This window comes from Apostichopus japonicus, chromosome 7, assembly GCF_037975245.1.
Source record: "Apostichopus japonicus isolate 1M-3 chromosome 7, ASM3797524v1, whole genome shotgun sequence".
Lineage (NCBI taxonomy): Eukaryota > Metazoa > Echinodermata > Holothuroidea > Aspidochirotida > Stichopodidae > Apostichopus > Apostichopus japonicus.
The window spans coordinates 8,299,175-8,323,693 of NC_092567.1; the positions used below are offsets into that span (position 1 = coordinate 8,299,175).

Below are 24,519 nucleotides of genomic sequence, written 5' to 3' on the forward strand. Positions count from 1 at the left end.
TCATTTATTTGAGTTATTGAAACTGATTTGAAGGCTTCCTAGCCTAACCGTTACTAAATCTCAATGCAAGATCAGTATTCCCTATCTGCTTACCCACACTACTCTATCCTATCGGGAGTACCATCTCTTAATCTGACAAAGAAGGGCTAATTCAAAGCAAGGCCTTTAGCATGGGTGCAAATGATTTAGTGAGGAAATAAGGAGGATGTGAAAGTTCACCAGTCATGTACGTGGTAGTCATGATGGACTGGTCTCATTGATCCAAATTTAGATAAATTGGAAGAGATCAATTCAAGGATTAACCTGATCAATACTATAACAGAGATTCCCAAGTCATAGACACTCATGTTAATTTGTCCTGACTCCCAAACTTAAAGTTCGAATTCTAGCTGAACAAAATACTTGGTTGAGTTACAACTCTTATAACCATTTCACTACTTCTTTTTGTGGAATTTTTGTAATAATACGTTAGCAAATACACACAACAGCCTTCTAGACTAACCAAAGTAGAAGTCCTGATATATTTCAATTTGGGCACTTTATACAGATAACCAGTGACAGGTCAAATTGAGTAATGGATACTTAGTTATAATGTCACCTATAATTGGATGGTCTAGGGATAGATTATGTAAACCTACTGGCAACTTATTTCAGTTAACAAATGGACACCTGCTTTGGTGGTTTATTGAATATTAGGATATCAAAATTTTACTTTGATCAAGGTACTCACCGACGAGAGAAAGTACTTCTTTCTGAAAGGACCGGATGGCTAGAAATATCTGATGGTGACATCCATAGGGGAAGGGGATGGGGGAGGGAGGAAGAGATATAGTACGATAAGAGAAGACAAAAACTCATTTCTCCTCTTGTATTGTGTTCCCGAAAGCGAGTTCTCGCAGAGCTTTTGACAGGGTCGGCGATTTGTTTCGAATATTGGGAAGGGGGGGGGGGGGCATGTGCTTGGGTGCAGGCGCTTAGCAACTTTCATCCCCAAAATTGTTCGAAAAAATTGTGATATTTTGTATATATACATATATATATATATATATATATATATATATATATATATATATATATATATATATATATATATATATATATATATATATATATATATATATATATATATATAGGCCTATATGTAAATGTATAAATGTATATAGTAACTGGTTGCTACAGCCCTATTTTCCTTTTTTATCGGCAAACCAAATTTCATTACGGATGCAGTCCGTCTAGCTAATTAGCAATTCATTTTGAAAAAAAGTAAAAACTACTTTCGGTGAAAGTCTGTGACGTTTTTTTGGTGAAATTAAGTAAGAATTGTGACGCGCGGAATTTGCCAAGGAAGGGGCGATTCGTGAAGGAATACTATCTAAGCGTAGCGCCACTATGGGTTGGCGCGAAGCGTAACAGGAATTTTTTGCTAAAATGCCACCCAGAGCGCTGGAAATGGCACTTCCCAGGCGTTGTAAGTTGCATCTTTGCATTTTCTTCTTTGAAATTACTAGCGATATCATAAAAATATGCGCCCCGTTTGCCCCCTCCCCCCCCCACCCCTTGGCTACGCGGCTGCTGTTAGAAATCTTGCAGGAAACATACAGCCAAATGGAAACCAAGTGAACCCATATCGATGTGGATCATATATATGATTGTACGTACTTACACTCATACACAAGAGATGTACAGACATTATGATAATCATGAGTGACAACTTGCTATACGACCACGAAGTGTCATTTACCTTATGCAGCATGTGTTGGATAAAGGTTTTAGCCGCCGCCTAGTATTGTTTGGATAAATAATCTCACACATTATTTTCTATTTATAGCCCCCAAAAAACTATGCCACCAAATATTGGGGGGATATTAGATACTATATCCCCCACCTAAAATATTGGGGACATATGCCCCCCCCCCGTCACCCCCATGATCGCCGCCCATGGCTTTTGATGAATAACTTTTGCTGTTTATAATTCACATAAAGGCAGAAAAAACGATGATGACAACTGAAAATATGCTAAAACAAGCATTACCTTAGGTCATTGTAGCTCTTTTCTTCTGACTTATGGTTACATTTTCGAGCTATACGCTAGTTGTGGTGTGGTACCTTTATGGAAAGCTATCGCTTCCAACAAGTATGCTAACTTCAAATCGAAACATGGCCGTCAACTGAGATAACGCAAGAATGGGTGTGGTTATTCGTGAACTGTGACTGGCCGTCTCAAGATGTCATTCCTTCTGAAATTGACAAAAGAGGTATCCCAGTCAAGTAAGTAACATAAAAATAAGGGAATCTTTGTTTGGTGTGATATCAGAATTGATTTTAGTCTCATACTCGCAAGCATAGAGAAACTGCGATGAAATTTTTTAGAGCCGATACTTTCACCCGCATGATGTACACATTTTGCACGCTAAACTAAGCATTCCCATTCAAAGTTGTCTTCTGTAAATCGGTCTTTCATTTTTAATTTGTCAGATAAAGATCGTTTCTATCCGGAAATAGTAATCTGAAGACCATTGTGTAAGGCCAAACTTAGCCGCCAAAAATACAATATAATGATATATGTCACGCGATGCAGCCCAAGACCGGCAGTAGGGGCTATAGCGCGGAATCCCGTAATAGTAGTTAGTACTGCTAGTACTAATACTATAGTAGGCTAGTACTAGTAGTAACGTCAATGCATACATTTCGCGCACACTACTATGTTACAATGTAACTTACAAAAGTTAAGTGACACTGATACAGTGATAGCAATGCATTGATGGTATTCCCCAGTACCATAAAATAAAACATAATTAATGAAGTTGTAGTAGCAATGGGCTGAATTCAATAGTTATTCTGCAGATAATGACCCCATCACTGATGGCACTAGCCCTTCCATTAATTTCCTAACCTGTTTCTGTGTCAGTTTCCTCCCCTAAAAAACGTTACTTTCCGCCCCTAAATCTTAAGTTTTAGGGGAAGGAAACTAACGTTTTTCAGGGGAGGAAGCAAACATTTCTCAGGAGCAGAAAGAGAGAAGGCATATTGGCTAGCCTAAGTGGAAAGAGTTAAATTAGGTAGTGAAAGAACTGAAGTAAATATTTACAGTATGTGATTTAGGAGATTTTAGTGAAAGAAGATAACATGTTTTCAAGGGACTTGGGGGCAATGTGTGAAGATTTTTTTTTTCGTAATGAAAGAATCTCTAGTAACTGATTTAGGGAGGAAAGTATTGTTTTTAGGGGAGGAACCAAGGAAGGCATATCTAGGCTGTGGAAAGAGTAAAAGCTGGTAGGTATGGAATGCATTATTGAAAGTATTAAAGATTAGGCCTAGGTGGTTTGGTCTGAGTTCTATCAATATCAGCTTGGTAGGACTGCATATTGTTGACGTTTTTCCCTGTAATTAGAATTTGGCATAGGAAGAATTTTGTGGAAGGCTGTGATTAGATGGTTTAGTATTTTTTTCTGATAAGTGAGTAAATTAAAATAGTTTCCAGTCACTTGAAAAATGGTACAAGAATATAGGGATTCTTGTACACAATACTTATCATGAAGCAAATGCTTGGAGTGGAAAATAAAAAGGTGAGTTTCTTTTTCTTACTAGCGTTCCTTGTGTTTTAGGCATAGGAAGAAGAAACCTGGAACACATTAAGAAGGAAACGCTTAATCATTGTTTTCCCCATGAGGACAGACGAGGAGTAAGTTTCTTAAAAATGCCAGATCTGTCCAGCTGACTATGGCTGTCTAAATTGTTGTTCTGTGTCCATGTTCAGAACAGGCCTTGAGGAGTCTTGCATTCGCTCCCCAACCTGTATCAAACCCTTCCCAGTACTGCTGCACTCGAGACTGCATTGTCCTGTGCCTGTTTTGGACCCTCCTCAGTTTCCTTCCGACCAGCAACAAAGGTTGCTTCTCTGTGTACCGTTGTAACAGTTTCATAAAATGGTACCTTCTTTCCTGTGATTTGGTTTGAGAACAGGTACTGTAGCAGTGTTATCCTGAAATCCAATGTGTAAATATTAATTCATGTGTACATAAAAGACAATGAGAAACTACCATCATGACCAGTAATAGAAGTGATATATTAATTTAAAATAACATGATTGATGAGACATACCTTCAAAATCTTTGTTGGTGTGGATGGCTCCATCCCACAATGATTACCATACACCTTTAAAACAGAAACTCAATTGATCTTCTCATTACCACATTGAATATCACGCATGTAAATTAACCCATGTTCACACGTCCTATGCACACAATCCAGCCTTTTCACAAGCACTTTATATTTTCCGATCAAAGGACAGTTACACAAATAAGGTACCAAGTCACATTTCCTACTGTAGATTCCTTCATACATTACTGACACAAGTTTCTTCAGCTTACTATACAAACAAAATATGCAGTCAGAGCCTCCCTTGAAAAAAAGTATGTTAGTTTCCTTAACCGAACGCGTTATCTTTCCTCCCTTAACGCGACTTTTCTCCCTTTTCTCAACATTTATTCCACTTACTTTGTCATCTATTCTTTCCAAATGTTAGTTTTCTCCCCTGATGCTGATGGGGGATTTCATGCTTATATTGATTACCAGATAGATACACAGTATATACCTGTACTGAAAGCCCATGCCTGTTTTTAAATGACATCCATTAAAGGAACATGTTAGTGATAAATGGGATCCAGTCCTTCCGGTCATATCATTTTTGGTTCCTTGCGTTTTGCCAAGCTAGGAACCTATGCATTCAACTCGGCGTGTGTGTGTGTGTGTGTATGTGACGCTTGACTTGTGTACATGATATCTCAATAAGGAAATGATGTACAGATCATGACCAAACTTGGTGGGTGGATAGCCCATAGTGAGAGAAAGAACCAAATGTCCATCGATGTTGGAAGTTACGCTATTGTAATCCAATAGTCGACCTGCATTTGGGCGACCTTTGACCTCAGGTTGACCTCCATTGACCTGTATTAGTTTCTTTTAAATTAAGTTGACTATTTGAATTTTTGCGGCCATATTCCGATCTAAATTGTACATAAGTTGACTCCTCTGCAACCTTTGTGTGCAACGTTATCAGAGATCAAGGGTTTGTTTGGTTTCGTTAAAATTCTTAATAAGAACAGTTAGGATGATTCTGTGAGTTCTGTAAAAAAAAGCCAACTCTTGCTCATATCAGTCACCTGGTCCTCAACAGGTTCTCAAAAGGACCAACAGTTGATTTGTGGTATATTTTAGCAATAATATTGTGTGACTGTGTACATCGGACCACATAACAATTTCAGAACAGTGATTGCTTCCTAATATATAAGGAACCATTAGTACTCCATAGTGCCCTTGGGCTCTTGTTTGTCTTTCAATCGCCCTAAGCCTTGTCCTGTGATGAATTTTAGTTTCTTTTATAGAGTGGTTGAAATGTTGGCCCGTCCTGCCAGAAAATTTGAGTCTAACACTGACTTATGTCGAGAAGTGATGTCAGTGCGGCACATTGGTCAGCATCGATCAGATCTCACTCTTAGCTTGGCCACGAGACAATACACAGGAATGTAAACAGACTGTGTGAATGGATGTGCACACAAAAGATTTCACTCTAAGCTTGGCCTTGATACAGTACACTGGAATGTGTACAGACTTTGCGTATGGCTGTGATTCCAAAACTTTGTTATTTCAGAACAACATATTATGAAGAAAACCTAGTAAGGGAATTCTAGAATGTTTTAAATCTTCAAACGATTGCTAACTTTTAACTTCACTGGGAATTTTTCATCTCAATTGCTATTTTATTTTTAGAAATTTTACCTTTCCTCTCTACACGTTTTCGCATATACTGTATGTCAGTCGCAAGTATACTGACCATGGAATTTCAATTTCAAATAATCGGCACACAATCAAAGGAATTTTATTATGTGGTTGAAGCTCATTGCTTAACACAGGCAAGGCTATTTACAGGAATTTTCCCATTCAATTGACAGCTGGACAAACCTGCAGATGAACTCATAACTACACAATCAAGGACTAGATGAAGACATGAAGGGCAACTCGTAAGTCAGTTTCAGACCATTTACTTTTCTCTTTAGGTTCCACAAAATGGCAGTTTAACATAAGATTAACCATTTTTGTATTCTTTAACTCTCTTGTAAGAGATATTCCGGTGGATAGATATTACTGATTTATATATTAAATTATCTGCGCTTACAAGTATAAAAAGCCTGTGTATATTGTCCATGCTTGTAACACCCAGCATTGAGTTTGGCATCATAGGGGTATTGGGCTGAAATTGTCTTGATATCTAATTTTCATGTAAAATCATTGCACCTCCTAGGAATAAAATATTCTTTCCCAGCACATGTTTGGTTTCGATGATAATCGTAACCTTTGTAATCATGCTGGCAGATGAGTGTGTGTGAAACCTTACTTGGAAACAGGATATCTCTTGAATAGAAGTTTGGACCAATATCATATTTGGTGTGTAAAAGTACCAACTTGAGTAGAAAAAGCCTACTGCCTTTAGAGGTCAAATGTCATTAGGGGTCAAGCTGTGAAACCTTGTAATGACGATATCTCCAGAAGGGAAGCTCGGACCAATCTCATATTTAGTATGTAGTTGTGTCACATTGAGTTCAAGATATCTATGGATTTTTGTGGAGGTCAAAGGTTGGGGTCACCATGGCACAAATTGTGAACATCGTAAACACCATATTTCAAGAAGGGAAGCTTGGACCAACCTCTTATAAAGTATGTAGTTAGTTCAACAATCCTTTTGTTTTTTGCGGAGTTCAAATGTCACCAGTGGTCAACTTGTGGAAACCTTGTTTTATAATCTATTGTACAGTATCTCCCATAGTGCAGCCTATGATATTACATGTGTGTTACGCCTCATTAATAGGAGAGGCTGTTGGCAATTGGAAATTAGCTAAAGGGCATCCGTAGATATGAATCAAGAAGTTTTGACCAAATCTCCATTGACTTAAGTGTGTCGGTAACTTACTGTACGTTGCTGCATACATGCCTGTGCACAAATGTGTGTAATGAAACGTTGTACTGTTTGTACATGTGCTTAATGTGTTGGAATGATATCAATTTGAATAATCTATATGTTACCTTTGCTACTGTACCATTGTTAACTTTTCCGGCGTATTTTTGCAATTGTCAAGATTCAGTGCCAAATAAAAACTTTAGGTTTGGATGTAGTAACGTTGGGAAAATGACCAGGCGCTGTATACGAAAATTAACTATAGCCTGGTACGATGTTTTAGAGGCAAATCAGACGCAAAATCTTGGGGACCGGGGAGGGGGCTTAACATTTGACTGACGCATGTTTAATGTAGGCTTGTAGGTGTACCACATAGAGTGGAAGAAGCCAGTTGGTAGCGATCAATCTCTACAGTATGTTGAATATATACAAGAAAAGTTTTCATCTCGGTCTTCAGGTGCCAATGTGAATATTGTGTTGTTATATGATCTCAATGCTTTTTGCTTATATTGAGGTATGCTGTTCATCATGGTCATACCCTACAGCCTAGTGTGTCACATTCATATAAGATTATTGATGTAGCATCATTGAAACCACACTGCAGGTTTGCTGTCTGGTTATTAATAAAACATTGAACCATCCATGTGCAACAACAACACAATTAGTATACATTTTGAAAGTTAACAGAATAATGTAATTATTTAGATTCCCTATTTTTCTCATATTTTTAAGAAGAAAAACAGATTCACGGAAACGATGGGCAGGAGCTGTTCTGACACGACCCCTTCACGCTTCGTAGACTGTCTGAAGTAAATCACGTGACAATGGAGCTGACTCCTGATCTTCAAGGTAGATGCCTTAATCTTTGACTTTGTCATTTGTGCATCTTTACTTCCTTTTGGTAAAACATGTAGCCCCCCCCCCCCGCTCTGTCGTCTTAATGACAAATAGAACAGTAACAAAACTGTATTATTAGTAACGAATAAACAATTAAGATTTACGTGTTCCCATGTGTGTCACTAATTTATTGTTCGTCAAATTTAATCATACGTGGAATATTGACACATATATTTTTCTGTTTTTTGTTTAGAGAAGAAACAATTTCTGATAGCAGGTCTCAAAAGGACATATAAAGTCCAATATGATGCGATTCAACCCCTACCATATATAAAAGATAGACTTTATTGTGTGGACAAGGTCTTTGTAGAAGGGGGCGTTGAAGTTTGTCTGGCACCAGAGCTAACGCGAGGCACCGGAGGATCATGGGAGCGTTTGGAATCTTACAAAAGTATTTATACTGACTTTCGGTTTAATTCCAAGAGACGCATTATACAAGGAGAGCCCGGGTATGGTAAGTCAACGTTAACCCTTCAGCTGGCCTACGATTGGTGCAATGGCGTATCGGATTCCCCGATGAACAATGTAGAAACACAAATTCTTCTTCGGTTAAGACAACTTGGAAGTGTAAAGTCTCTCTACAGGGCGATTAAGTCATTTCTTCTCTTTCACGAACCCCGTGTTACCAAAGATGATATTGAAAAGATCATTCACAGTTGCTCGTCTGTCCACATTATTTTGGATGGATATGACGAGTATCCTGGCAGGGACAGCAATGATGATGACGATGTACACAGGATCATCAATATGGAACTGTTTGCAGACTTTGATGTCAGCTTAACGACAAGATATCTTCCAGAATGTCTTAGAAAAGAAACTAAGAGGGCCAAACTAACAGGATTCGACGACAAAGCTAGGAATGAGTACATTCGCAAGGCTGTAGTAAGTAACAACGACGAGGCAGTGGCAGAAATAAAACGACTGCTCTATGAAAACTCCATCCTTGCTGATCTTTGCCACGTGCCTCTCATATTCGTGATGTTTGCCCACATGGCTCATGATCAGAGAGACCTCATGAAGTTCAAGTCTGTCACACAGTTCTTCAAACACATGATTAGATGTTTTTACGACCATCTGAAATGGAAATATTACGACAATAAAAGCAACAAGTTCTGTTGTCATGAAACGGGACATCATGAACTAGACAAAATAGCTTTCGAAGGATTAAACAAGAAAAACCAACAGTTGTCATGGATTAAGACTGAATTTTGTCAAAGAGTCGGGCCAGAATCTTATAACCAGTATATTTCAATTGGCATTTTGGTCGAAGAAGATGAAGTGAGCGATGTTTCTACTGGAGACAATGTGTTGTTCACAACGATGGTCCGTTTTTATCATAAACTATTCTGTGAATGGTATGCAGCCCACCACCTTGTCACTCTTGTAAAGAACGCACACGATCTCTCCGATATGCTCAGGTTCTTAGATCCATTTGATCTTCAGTACCTGTTTAGATTTGCCTGTGGTCTGGACCCCAATGCTGGAAAGAAACTCATCAACCATTTGAAGGAATTACCAGACGGGGATAAGTTTGCCATCCTCTCTATCCTGGAACAAACTGGTGAAGTCAACGACATTATGGATTCGGTGAAAAAGCTCTGCTCGCGTAGAGTTGATATACAGAAAGGCGACAGCGCTCTTCTTCAAAGATCGATGACACAGTTGTTGCAGATTGCATCTAAAAATAATGTAAGTTAGCTAATAAATAAACAGCCTTTTACACTTATTACCTATTAGGAACTGTTTACCTGTACTTTTTATAATGGTTTTGTGTTCCATTGACTGTCATCGACACTATATTATTTCAGCTACTTTAAATCATAAACATTTAGGTTTAAAGAAGATGGATGGTTTTCCTAGCTAATGAATATACAGTGGTGAATTGAGGATAATTGCAAAGGATGTCATATATTTAAACCAATCAGAATAATCTCTACATGTGCCAAATTGCGCTAAAACTCTAATCAAACTGATGTAGTATTGAGAATATTGAACATATACTTCAACATAAACACATGGAGTGTTAATGTTTGGAATTTCAGATTCTTCCATAAGAATAAAAAGCTAGTCTTCAAAGATTTTAAATAAATGTTAAATGCTTCAAATGATTGAATTAAACCTGGAACAACAAGCCATATATGTTGGAGGAAATTGTTTAATCGTTTAAGTTACCCCATTAACACAATGTAACATCAGTTATCATTAATACCAATACATGGTCGGTATAATCGATAATTTACAATGGGGTGATCGAAACAGTCACTTGGCAGTTCTTCTATCAAAATAAAACAGTATAATTGAACAAAAAGCCAAAAAAGTACACCAATTAAGAAAGTATATTTTCACACATTGCATGGTAACGCATTCTTTAAAAAATGTTGTTGATGACGTATTAGTGATGTCACCGATATAGTAATACATCATCATCATTCCTGGTCGTCTGACATTACTAATTCAAATTGAAAAAGAATGGTATGTTAATACATGGTATGGTAATACACATCAGGAAATGTTGAGAGAGGTGAATGACCAAAGTGTATTCTTTGCAATGAAATATGTAGCCTGTTATCTTCTCAACAGTATTACTAGTGCAGTATTTAGTATGATTGATATTTGAGCAAATACTTAGGTACATGTGGAACATTTCATCATGCGTATATTAATATACAGCTGTCACAGAAGGAGAGAGAGAGTGCTCCTTTGTATTATTAGGGAGCGGTCACAGAGATGGCTACATGGTATTAGTAGCCAGCTGTCACAGAGAGAAGTCCCATATGGAGCTGTCACAAACAGAGCCCCTTAGTAATAATATGAGCTGTCACAAATAGAGCTCCCTGGTATACCCCTGAAGCTGGTATTAATAGTAGATGTCACAAAAAGGGTTCCCTTGTATGAATTGGGCAGCCGTCACAAAGGGTGCACGCTGGTATAATTAGGCAGCTGTCACGGAGAGAGGTCATTGGTGTTACACAAAGCCCCCCGTCATTATCAATGTTTCGTTTTTGCTGCGTAGAAGTATAGAAGACGCGAATATAGCATTGTACAGGATCAAAGTATTAACAGATAACAATATCAGCTGATCAGTGATATCGTAAAGTGTTTGTTTGTTATGTAAATATCGATTGATATGGTTCTTGAAGGCTAAATAAATACCGTGAATTGTGTGACATAAGTGAGTGTAATTTAATAATTTCACGATTAAACAAAATGTGAAAAACGTTTGAGTGTAACATCAATATTCAGATGTGTATTGCCGTTACAAGTGAAATATGTTAATAATTTCAATCAGTCCCTTCCTTGCTCCCCCTCCCCCTGTAGACAACTTGTCATGCTGTATTGGCTCAGGTGTACTGAGGTGTACCTCTGCAGGTACAAAAGAAATGCTTATATTTCGTATACAGGTTGCATTTGCAGAGACCAAATCTAGGGATATCACTCATTTTTGCATACTCCTCAATCGTTGCTCCGCTCTTAATTATAATAATGTAATGTTTTATTCTACTAATTGCTGATCCTCAAAGTGCTTGTCTGGTTTCAACATTATTGGTGTCATGGTTGTTGACAATTGTGACATATTACAGTAGGTTAAATTTGTGTTTTCCTATAAAGTGGAGGATGGTAACACTGGATTGTTAGTTGTAGCTGACAGAAGGTCCATTATACCATTGTAATCACTACAGAGTGATTATCTATAGGCAGAGTGGTAGCCCGTAGTGGCTTGGTAGTATATATTACACAGTCATAGTTAGTTTCTACAGCTAGCTGCTCTGTACGTAGGCCTACAGTATATGGTGTATATTACTTGTTTTGGATGATGATGAACCAGGGTCAGGAAATCAACTAGGATATTTTAATACACTGGAAGGTGTTTCATTTGTTCAATGATAGACTACAGTAATTCTACATTGTATTTGTTAGATTAATCTGACATTAGGCCTTCGGTGTAAATCACCGTATATTTCATACAATTTCGCTAACTAGGCAAGGATCATATAGAAATTGAAGTAGGGAGAATGACGTCATGCGACATATACTGAAGCCACCCACCCAACTGGTGGCGCTTTGCTTGTAAGGGAAGACAGCACCGGCGCGTAATACCAAAACTACGTCTTTGACATAACTAAAGAGATAAAGTTGACATAATTCATTCAAAATGGTGATATCGTTGTGCCGCATTTGGGTGACAAATATGTGGTATTTCATAGTTTCATAGGTAATTCTTAGGAAGCGATAGTAGAAGCAATTACATAGGAATATAATTACTTTACTAGTATCGTCTGCTCAGCTGCTGTATTGTGATTCACATGACCCTGGATATAATTAGCCTAGGCCCTAGACCGGCCACGGCTGTCCTTTCGGATGCGATATGACTAGAGCCTAATGACAAAAAATGTTACACCTCATTAACATTAAGACTGGATCTCTAACGGTATATCCACATGCCAGAATAGCGTACTGTGTGTGGAAAGGGAGTGGGGAGGACGGAGGAATGCTTGTTCACGGCATTTTTCAGGACAACTATGACACTATTTGAGTGGATCCCTAAAATAATACAAGCAAGAAAATTTTTTGCCATATGTCTCTCAGATACCGAAATTGACACTTTTCAGACATTAAAAGTTGCACAGACACTCTACTTACTCGAGTCATTAGAGGAGATAAAAAAAGGTGTCAAAGTTGGTTCTTAAATCAGGAGTATACATACTATTCTGGTTGCCATAACATGTCTCTGTTGTGCAAAGTACAGTACACCAACTCTTTCAAAAACTGGGTAAAATAAAATTCAGTTACAAAGTCGAATGCACAATGCATATGTGAAAGACTTACAAATTATCTGGCTTCTTTCCGAACACTACAAAGCGCCCTCACTTTTTTCAAGGCTTCACTGCTTAAACAAACGGCGATAAACTGTGTCAGCATTTTTCCTAGTTCAATTTCTATGACGAGGATACAGTAACGTTAACATGGTGTTCAAGTTAACCAATCAGTGTCCAGGACTGGGTATTCTTTGTGACGTCCGGAACATGCATATATGTTGTTAATGACAACCGTTAATGAGCTTGGTTGTCCGATTAATCTGTGATGGTTTTAGTCATAACTTCTTCGCTTATATTGCAGGCGCATACTAGCTAGAGTTCTGTTCATAAATATAGCCTACCATTGTTCTACTGTATGTTAAAGGACCAAACGCCGAACTGGCTTATCCGTGACCGAAATAACTTCAAAAGGGTTGCTGTAACAAAGACCCCTCCTTTGAATATCAATTACACCTAACTAAATTTCACCTTCACGCGCGCACTACAATGAAACGTATTTGTATACAGTTGGTTTAGTTATTTGTAGATTTTATCACATATGCAGACTGGCTGTAACATTTACCTTTCTCACACGACATCTTTGTGTGTGGCTTTTGCTGCTTGGGTGTATCAAGTCTGTAACATATGCCGTTTAGATGACCAGAATGAAACTAATCGGTGCTGTTAGCTCCGGAATTATATTTTGTTAGCCTATCTGTTTTAGAAAAGGCCAATTTATTAGGGAATTTTTGTTTATCTTGATGGCCCTTTAAAGCTGCCCTAAAAAAATCATCGGGACGCATCTAGAATATGTTCCTCCTTTCCCAGTGAGAAAAAAAAGCAGCTTCGTTATCCATCTTTTTTAAACCAGATGATTTAATACAGGGGTTCCCTAACTGGGGTGCATGAGTCCATCCCAGGGGGTTCGTGAGATATCTCTGAAAGTCAAAACTAGATTACTTTTTGTTGAACTAAAATCTGATATATCATATAATTTAGTAAATGTACAAACATCGTACCTACCGACAAACTCTTTTCACGTACCATACGCATATATTGCAATAGCAGTGTGATAAATAACTGAATTATGAAACAGAAACAGGCCGCATGACTTTGGTGAAGTTGGTGTACGCATGACAGTACGTCTTGAAGATAGAGAGCTGAACTTAAACTTGATCTTTTTCGAAGCACTATGATGTGTATCATAGTATAATAATGAATCAGATCGTGTCTCAAAAAGTTGGAGGTTCGTGGACAACTCTGACATCCACAGGAGGTTTGTGGGGGGATAAAATTAGGGAAACACTGATTTAATACGCAATGGAACTGAATCATCTTATCTTCAATCTATAAAGATATACAGTATAGTCATATATCGTAATAATGATAATATCAACTAACTATGAAACAATTATACGATGCCACGGGCAAAATTTCTTAAGATCTTTATATTTGTTGTTTGTTGTGTAAACAGTGACTGTCATACAACGGTAGCAAAGTACGTTATAATTTTAGTTTGTGGTACAGACCAAGTAAATAGCGATAACGGTAGGCGAGCAAGTTCCTAAATAGGAAAGGTAGGTTACAGTATATGGGAAAATATATGTTAATATTAATAACATTTCTTTGTTTAGTAAGTTTATGTTGACGAAAGATAGGTACGAGAATAAGTATATTCATATTAAGAAGCAAAACCGAACAACATTTAAAGAACGGGAAGCCCTGTTATTTGAAAAGTCCCCTTTTCTCATGTTCTGATATGTCACTAATGAAACACGTTTCGTTTTTTTTTTTTTTTTACGGAAATCACTTGTTTATACGACTGAAAAACATATATTGCTTTAATAGTGTATCATCAAATTACAATAGATGACACGTTATTGATCTAAATGTTACTGTTAGCTGAACTCTTGGAGCCGAGTTTATCAGTATCTTCACCAAGCAAATGTTTGTCAAGTCAAGTCACAAGTCTTTCGCTCATGTCAAGCGTATAACAGCAGCTTATATAGTCATTCTAGACGTAAGCTACTGAAATCAACGACCGATGCTTAACGAGACATCTTTATCAAGTGTCTCAGGTCCTGTGAATGACGTGTTTCAGTGAGCTCTTGTTGCAATGCTATGGAGGCAACTCTTTTCTACAAGAGTAGTCATATACAGTACACTGGACAGCAACTGAAGTAATACTGTACCATAATGAAGGGCAGGAGCAGAGGGGTAGCTAGGGGAGGGGATAGGCCCTCAAGTATTTGTCTGCCACCCCCAGTCATATACACTGGGCAGTAACTGAACTTCAGTGTAAAACCGGACCGGGTGTACTTTTACTCTCTCAATACGCAAATATGACGTTAATACAAAATCTAAGATTTACTTACTCTGTACAGAGACTAATCTTGTATCATAATGGAGGGCAGAAGGGTCTATAGGAGAGGGCAATAGGCCCTCAAATATTTGTCTGCCACCCCTTGAAAATTGAAATTATCGAAGCTGGAATAGAGATAAACATTATAGTATGAAACATTATTGCCTAGGTTTCCTTTTTTTCTGTTGGTTTTATCTGTACCAGGTGTCAACATCCGCTCCGACTGTTATTACCAAGTACGCAATATAATATCTGAGGGTTGCTCAGAAGGAACATTGATCCCAGAATTTTTTTTTAAACATTCTTGGTCGAATTAACCCTGCTTATACCTCGACTTTTGACTATTATTTTCGAAAACAAAAACGACTTTACATGTTGACATTTTGTGGTTTTATTTCTGATATTTGATTTTTCTTATAGAACAATTTAGAATGATATCGCAACCTTCCACGCCTTATAGAAATCGTAACGTTTGTCATGAAGTTTTCACGATTATCTCGAAATGTCGTCACCAAACGTTTGCTGAAAATATGAATTTCATTAAAAATGGAACATTTGATTACCTCGTATTGTTTGGCTGACAAAGGATCCAGCCGAATGACTCAGTGATGCCTTAAAGTAGCCTACAACCGTAGATGAGTGGACATGGTGTCCTCGACACTGAGGAATGTCTTGATCTAACAAGTGAACTAAAGGAAGGTGTGATAATGCACCCCCTCCCTCTTCTTCCCTCCAGTCGCCCCTTCCGACTCACACACCTCCCTTTGACACTCCAGGTATTCGGTCTGTCGGTACAACGAATATCACCTTTAATTGTGTTATTATACTAATTCACGTCACAAGAACACTCCGTCTTCAACGCAATCCAATTCCATGATATTAAACTACTGCGTGTGCATGGCTATGCACTGAATGTGAGGAAAGATAGAACAAGCACTGTCTTTAACCATCACGCCCCCATCACCATCCCATCCCTAGTAATTCCACTACATATGTGACTCCATGTGTGGCTCCATGTAGTGGGTCACGTTTTTCATCGTATATGAAATATAGGCTTACTTTGTACTATGGAAACTGTGTACAACTAGCGCATTGTATGTAAATACTAACCACATCAAACAAACAGACAAGTCGTTCCAGACCCCAGGAAGAGGAGGGTTAGTTAACACACACTGTTTCCTGAGACATTTGGGAGCAAAACACTGCTTCGTGATAACATGTACCGAGATACCAAACTAATAGGTAGCGTGGTTTAGATTTCAATTCTAACAGGTACTTTACATACGGAGTAGTACTACAACATCCTTAGTGTAATAGTGTAAGTATAAATGCAATGCACAAACAAAACAACAATAACTTACTCGTTTAAGTTCAGCTGGAGTCAAACAATGTATAATTTTATATATAAAGCATTATTATACAAGTATATTATATGAACAACGGAAAAATGGATGGGAATGAAAAACAAAGAAAAACAAATAAAAAGAGGATTTAAAGTATTAAATAGTAAACAATATAATCAGCAACTCATGAATAATCATCAACCAGATACATACACATGAGAGGGTATAAATACATTTTCAGTGAATTATGGTTTAAATTACCTTGTGCGTAAATGTTCTATATGCAGGTGCGTATCCAGGGGGGGGGGGGCGTTGGGGGCGCGCGCCCCCCGGGTAAGGAAAAGAGGAGAGAAAAAAAAGAGAAGAAAAAAGGGAAAAGGAGGGGAAAAAGAAAAGGAGGAGAGGAAGGAAGGGAAAAGAAAAAGAAAAAAGAGAGAAAAAGGAGAAACGGAGGGAGTAGAAGATAGCCAAGACCTCGGGAAGAGAAAGATACCTATTATATACACAGGGTAGCCAGTGACAGATCAAGGATTACGGAGGGGGTGTGCGCCTCACCCTACCCCTTACCCCGACAACTCCATTTTTGACGTTTCCGTTTTTCCTCTCTCACTAATGTACTTGAACTCGACCGAGTCGTCGGGGAACATAACGCATTTCGGGAAGGGGGCGACCGCCCCCCCCCCGAGCAAATTTTCTTTATGACATCGCTAGTAATTTCAAAATAGACAATGCTTAGATGCAACTTACAAGGCCTGGGAAGTGTCATTACCAGCGATCTGGGAGGCATTTTCGGCCAAAATTTTTCTTGTACGCTTCGCGCCAACTCATGGTGGCGCTTCGCTTAGATAGTTTGCCTACAGGCTTCGCCCTCCCTTGGCAATTACTCGCTACACGCCTGTTCGAATTTGTAAAGCAAAGAGCAGATATAACATCATATCAATGAGCATTGAAATGCATGTTCCACGATGTACAGCCTCAAAAACTGTCAATGTGTGTAGTCAAAGGCGTAGGAGCCAGATTGGATTTGGGGGCTGTAATGACTTGCCCGAAAAAAAGCCAAAATTTTTCGCGCGCAAAGCGCGCATTCAACATGTCGATGCCAATATCATATAGGCAAGATCGGTCATTACATTGTATGGCATCGTGTACCGCACGGTCCGTCAAAGTTGCACAGTATACCGCCGGATGCTAATGTAAACAACCAAATGTCTTATGTAGATGGAGAAAAACCATACAGATCCATTTATGTCAAAACTCTCTTTTACAGTAGTAATGTCGGCCAAGCTTACAACTTTATTTCAATTACCAAGGAGATCATTTTAAGCTATTCATTGCTATTTATTTTTCTTTCAGTAGGTGCCCAAAAAAAATGGGAAAACAATTGGGGGGGGGGGCTGCAGCCCCCGCCTCCTACGGGACCTACGCCTATGAGTGAAGTCTTCGGTTTCGATATACCTGATATCGGAAATATCTGCTATTTTTCTGTTCCTTCAACCAAGTTTTGTAAAAGCCATTATAAGAGCTTGCAATATTTCTACACCAATAAATTAACTGTGTCGGAATTTTCGAAAATTTCCTCACCAACATTCTTCATCATACTTTCCTCTACTCGTTCAGTTTGGACCTGTCTGTTAGGGGTTCAAGGAGGTTTTTCTATATTGGTTGTCTATAGATTGAATTTTCTGCAACATTATGGGTATGTTTTCAAGTGATTTTATTCACGAGAAAAGTGAATTTTCAAATTCTCAACAAGTAATGGGCTTAAAACCTTGAAAAGTGGGGCTTTCGGATATTGTGGGCCGTGACGTAGAATAACCTACAAAAGCAATGATCCATAGGACATGCAATCAGGTCGAACATGATGTGTCAATGTGACAATCTTCAAAAAGGTTATGGATGGAATAAACTTTTGGGAAATACTTGGTTCTCAGGCAAAAGTGTACATCTGGTTGCTCATTTTCAAGCCCGAGAAGTGCCATTTCCGGTGATCTGGGGGGTATCAAAACCAGAAATTTTCTTGTACGCTCCGCGCCAACCTATGGTGGCGCTCCGCTTAGATAGTAATTCGCGCCCCCCGGGTTAGAAAATCCTGGATACGCGCCTGATATGTAAAGGTGAACATGAATTTATGAATGGTTGGGTATACGTCATGGACAGATACGAATCACAGTCTCTGGCCCTATACATCATACAAAGTTCACTAATATATTGGTCACTCAGCCGCTTGAGGAATTCTTTAAAAAAAGAGAAAACGTAAATACCTTGATCTGCAGAGTAAAATTTGTTATTAATCAGGAAGAAAAGATTCAACCGTAGCAGTACCATTTATGTCGGACACCACCAAGAAAACCAATTAAATCCCTTTATAAATCGAATGATTGCTTCTGAAGGAAGGTCCATTACACCCTAGCAATCCCTACCTATATAGACTCTTTTTTAGGCTTGCTATTGTAAAGTGATGTGAGAAGTCATTTAAGTTTAAGGTTGGGACGATTGTTTTATTCAATTTCCAGTCAGCATTTTGACCCATTACATACACAGTTTTCAAATATGACGTCATTCGGTCAGACCACATAATATAGCTTGTATAGGCAAGCAATACTAACTAAGAAAATCTGTCGTAAACAATTGTCAACAATATAAGTACGGTTCATTATTATTATTATAATATATTAAGTAACGACAGTTAACGATAACCCTTGTGTATGGTATATTCTCTACAAACAATGGCAAGCCAAAGGGGGAGGGGGAGGGGGAGGGGGGAAGGGTGGTCGACCGCCCATCTTCCTTCACGGAATTGTTGTGGCGTTCAGCCGGTGCATAATTACACCACTGCTACAGTAATCCCTGTCTCTTTTCAACCTTAAAAAATATGTATTAGCAAAGCCTTGCGCTTAGAACTACTTATATGGATGACATTTATATTCTAAATACGCCTCAAAATGCACCAATTGACGTCTGAACTTTTATTGGGGGTGGGGAGGGTGGTTGGACCCTAGACCCGCTACGTGATAGTCGGCTTGAATGACCACGGGGCATCATCCTCTCATTTATGAAATCTTTGGTTCACATCTAGTCCTTTTTGGAATGGTTCAGGTTCCTAACTTAATCCATCAATGGGCAAGTTTGAATATGTCCTCCACTTTTTCAATCCTGCGCACGCACCTGTCTATGACCCCTGCAGAGAGCTGTAGTACATGACTATCGGGCCATACAATGTAGTGTCTGTGTTGCTCCATACCTTGCAAGGAACTGTCACGGAATGAAGAGAAGGGAGCTGTCACTGAGTACTTTGCAGTAACTTGATCTGTCATAATATATACAGTAATGAGTGTAAATCATAATTGTAATTAATTAATCATAAAGGTGTTGCTTCATACCTTGCAAGGAACTGTCACGGAATGAAGAGAAAGGGAGCTGTCACTGAGTTCTTTGGTATAACTTGATCTGTCATGATATATAATGAGTGTATATTATAATTGTAATTAATTAATCATAATCAGGGAGCTGTTACATATATATAGAGCTCCCTGCTATAATTAGGGAGCTGTCACTGAGAAGAGCTCCCTGCTATAATTAGGAAGCTGTCACTGAGAATAGCTCCCTGCTATAATAAGGGAGTTGTCCCTGGGAAGAGCTACCTGCTATAATTGAGGAGCTGTTACATATAGAGCTCCCTGGTATAATTAGGGAGCTGTTACATATAGAGCTCCCTGGTACAGTATAATTAGGGAGCTGTCACTGAGAATAGCTCCCTGCTATAATTAGGAAGCTGTCACTGAGAAGAGCTCCCTGCTTTAATTAGGGAGTTGTCCCTGGGAAGAGCTACCTGCTATAATTGAGGAGCTGTTATACATAGATAGCTCCCTGCTGTAATTAGGGAGCTGTCACTGAGAAGATCTCCCTGCTATAATTAGGGAGTTGTCCCTGGGAAGAGCTACCTGCTATAATTGAGGAGCTGTTATACATAGAGAGCTCCCTGCTGTAATTAGGGAGCTGTCACTGAGAAGATCTCCCTGCTATAATTAGGGAGTTGTCCCTGGGAAGAGCTACCTGCTATAATTGAGGAGTTGTTACATATAGAGCTCCCTGGTATAATTAGGGAGCTGTTACATATAGAGCTCCCTGCTATAATTAGGGAGCTGTCACTAAGAATAGCTCCCTGCTATAATTAGGAAGCTGTTACTGAGAAGAGCTCCCTGCTATAATTAGGGAGCTGTTACTGAGATATCTCCCTGCTATAATTAAGGAGCTGTTGCATATTGAGCTCCGTACTGTAATTAGACATCTGTCTTCGAGAGAGAACCCTGTTATAATTAGGGAGCCCCCTCGTTATTATATGTAGTTTATGTGTTTGCATACTGTACGTATATGCATACAGGATCAAAGTATCAACATATAACTATATCAGTGATATAGTAAACTGTTTGTTTGTTATGTAAATATCGAGTGACGGAAGGCTATATACATACTGTGAGTAGCGTGATACTGTATATATTCAGATTTTTATCGCCGTTACAAGTAAACATTACACGACGATTGCATATATGTTTGCATGGACTTACTGTAAGTGTGTTCTAACACTGCAGGTACACAGTAACTCAGAACAGAGCAAAATGAACGAATGCTACACATTTCATGTACGATACTTCCTCAGCGCTAACTTAGGCCTCAAATCTACAAGTCATTCACTTTCTTTGAAATGAGCGTATAAAATGGAGATGGGAGACGTTGGGGAGGGGGGGGGGGGGTGAAAAGGTGAAAGATAGTTTCACTAATCTAGGCATGTCTTGGTATGCAAGCTTCATTTTCATCATGAGACTATATCCTCGCTGTTCGAGAGTCAGGAGAGGAATTAAAATAAATCGAGGCAGATAAAGGTGCTCATTTATACATTGTGTACCTGTGTGTCATGTTCAGACCAAGTTATGAAATATTACATATCATAACCAACACCTCAATCGTGTCTAAGCACTTAATTATATACATGTAATACTCTATTCTCTCATATCAAATCCGCCAACTTCTTGTCTAATTTCAACATTCCTGGTGGACAAACCGGTAAACGCTCTCCACCATGCTACATACATGAGCTGACTCCGCCCACTTTGCTCCTCTAGAAACTTCCCGTATATGCGAAGAACAAAGGCGGCCTTGTCCACGGGACTGTTTTCCTAAACCCAGGCAGCAAGAACCAACCCCCTGCGTACAGTAATCATATGAAGCCCATGTGGTAAAGCAATTGTTGAACAGCGCCGATAGCAACAACGTAAGCGCGAAAAGGGCAAACTGATTTCGTTGTCTAATCTAAGTTTGTTGTTGCCTAAACTAAAGTTGTTGCTGCTGTTTCACCATGCTGTTGCTCAAACTCACGTATATGTCTAAAATTCCGTTGTCTAAACTTACGTCGTTGTCTAGACTTACGTTAAACTTAGCAACGAAATAAGTTTGCCCTTTTCACGTTCCATAGACAAATGCATTTAAATCCCCACTCCCACCCCCGAACGCTACTAACCGATATAGTGGCGGGTGGTAACACCGGATTGTTAGCAGGCGCATATCCAGGGGAGCGTTGGGGGCGCGCGCCCCCCGGGTAAGAAAAGGAGGAGAGAAAAAAGGAGAAGAAAAAGGAAAAAAGAGGGGAAAAAAGAGGAGGAGAAGAGGAAGGAAGGGAAAAGAAAAAGAAGAAAGAGAGAAAAAGAGGGAGTAGAAAAAAAACGCCAAGACACCGGGAAGAGAAAGAGGAACAGTGACATCATTACAGCGCTGGTCCCTATTATATACACAGGGTAGCCAGTGACGGATCAAGGATTTCGGAAGGGGCGTTTGCCTTACCCTACCCCTTACACCGACAACACCATTTTTGACGTTTCCATTTTTCCTCTCTCACTCATGATCTATATACTATATATGGTCTATCATAACGCGTGTGTGTGTATATACGCCTTAAACAATTGTAGAATTGTGCTATGAAACCAACTGTGGCTGGTCTCGAACTCGACCGTGTCGTCGGGGAACATGACGCATTTCGGGAAGGGGGCGACCGCCCCCCCCCCCTTCAGCATATTTTTTTGATGATATCGCCAGTAATTTCAAAATAGAAAGTGCTTAGATGCAACTTACAAGGCCCAGGAAGTGTCGTTCCCAGCGATCTTTCGGCCAAAATTTTCTTGAACGCTTCGCGCCAACTTATGGTGGCACTACGCTTAGATAATTTGCCTACAGGCTTCGCCCCTCCCTTGGCAATTCCTCACTACGCGCCTCTTCGAATTTGTAAAGCAACCGCAGCAGATATCACATCATATCAGTGAGCATGAAAATGGCGTTCCAGGATGAACAGCCTCAAAACTGTCCGACTTGCCCGAAAAAATAACCAAAATTTTTTGCGCGCCTTGCCCGCGTTCAACATGTTATGGTCAATATCATATAAACAAGCATCGGTTATTTACCCTACATCGCATGCCATCGTGTACCGTACGGTCCGTGAAAGTTGCGCAGTGTACCGCGGGATGCTAACGTAAACAACGAAATGTCTTACGTAGATGGAGAAAAAGGCATGGAGGTCCAATTATGTCAAAGCTCTCTTTTACATTGGAAATGGCGAATTAGGGCTGCAGCCCCCCCCCCCCTCCCCCCGCCTCCTACGCCTATGTGTGCAGGGTTCGGTTTCGGAAATATCTGCTATTTTTTTTCATTTCCTTCAACCAAGTTTTATGATAGCCGTTATAAGAGGTTTTAACATGGGCGGCGATCCGTACTTCCGAGTGGGGGGATATGACCTAGTTTACTATCTTAGCGTAGCGCCACCATGTTTTGGCGCGAAGCGTACAAGAAAATTTTGGGATTAACAAACCCTCTAGATGGCTAGAAACGGCACTTCCCGAGGTTTCCAAGCGGCATATACCCAACTTTAAAATAGGGATATCATGTCCGAAATATCTCAAAATCAGGATCCAAAATACTTTTTTTTTTAAAATTTCGGGTGTTATTTTGGGAAAATTGCCCTAGTCAATCTTGTTTCAGGCGCTACGTTAGAATGTTCGAGAGCTCTTTTATATTATTCGATGAAGAAAATGGCCTCATGCAGGCTATTATAGGCCTATACACATGCAATACACAATTACACATAGTTACATTCCTAGGTACCGATTGCTAGGGCATCCAGGTGAAACGTGTATTTAGCATTACCCTGGGTAGTATACATGAGATTCTCAGCTGTTCGAGGGAACATGTACGTGTGTAGGCCTACTATAGGGCCTATATGAATCATCGAGGTAAATGAATCTGGAGGATTCATGTCAATTGGGCACGCGCGTACCATGCATGGAGGGTCATGTGATGTGTTCCAGGGTGGTACTAATATATTACTCTCCCCATTACGCATGATGATTTCACCCAACTAGTACGTAAATGTGTATGCGTGCTTAGAACAGCAGACGACGTGCACCCGTTACCTAGCAATAACCTTGCCTGTAGCCTGACGTGATAGCTATATTCCCGTCGAGCAGCATTAGGCTCTGCTCCATGGAGAATTCCGTGGTTGCACTGAACTAAACATTTCCCCACAGCAACACGTCCAGTTCAACAATCCTTTTCGACAAAAAAATCGTTCTTGAAATACAATTCAGACATCGACATTTTCCGCTGCAAGCCCAATGTATCTATATACTTGTTCTGTGCCAGCATGTCTAACGTTTGCATATTAGCTATGAAGTACCAGTACCTTCTTATGCCGTTAGTTCCCATGTCCGAACCGACAAATCTTTCACAAAGTCACTAACACTATTCTTGAACTGCTACAGAGAAATATAAGTTTGGTGCTACCCTGGAACACATCACATGACCCTCCATGCATGGTACGCGCGCGCCCAATTGACATGAATCCTCCAGATTCATTTACCTCGATGGATATGAATACTATGAGGGTGCATATATGTACTATATCAATACCGTGGGCGCAATAATACATTTTGTTGTTACAGGGCCAATGAAGCCTACAGTCAACTACTGTATTCTTGCTTTATAAAGACGCTTTATTTGAAAAGATCGCACTGCGTTTATGTTAGGCAAGAAATGAAGCTAAAAGAGAGCCGGACAATAACGATGATGCATAAATGTTGGCATGAAAATATTCTTATCCCTGGCATTTGGTGGGGGGGGGGGGAATAT

The 24,519-nt window shown here is 39.4% G+C and overlaps 1 protein-coding gene across 1 annotated transcript in view; it reads left to right on the plus strand.

Annotated features, from left to right (window-relative positions):
• Positions 1 to 2,079: 2,079 nt before the first annotated feature.
• Positions 2,080 to 24,519, plus strand: part of LOC139970184 (NLR family CARD domain-containing protein 4-like) — a 43,795-nt gene continuing 21,355 nt past the window's right edge. Inside the window, exons 1-4 of the mRNA XM_071975823.1 lie at positions 2,080 to 2,272; positions 5,952 to 6,020; positions 7,688 to 7,801; positions 8,043 to 9,538. Of these exons, the coding sequence (XP_071831924.1) occupies positions 7,777 to 7,801; positions 8,043 to 9,538 (1,521 nt within the window). The 5' untranslated portion in view covers positions 2,080 to 2,272; positions 5,952 to 6,020; positions 7,688 to 7,776. The remainder of the gene's footprint in view (positions 2,273 to 5,951; positions 6,021 to 7,687; positions 7,802 to 8,042; positions 9,539 to 24,519) is intronic.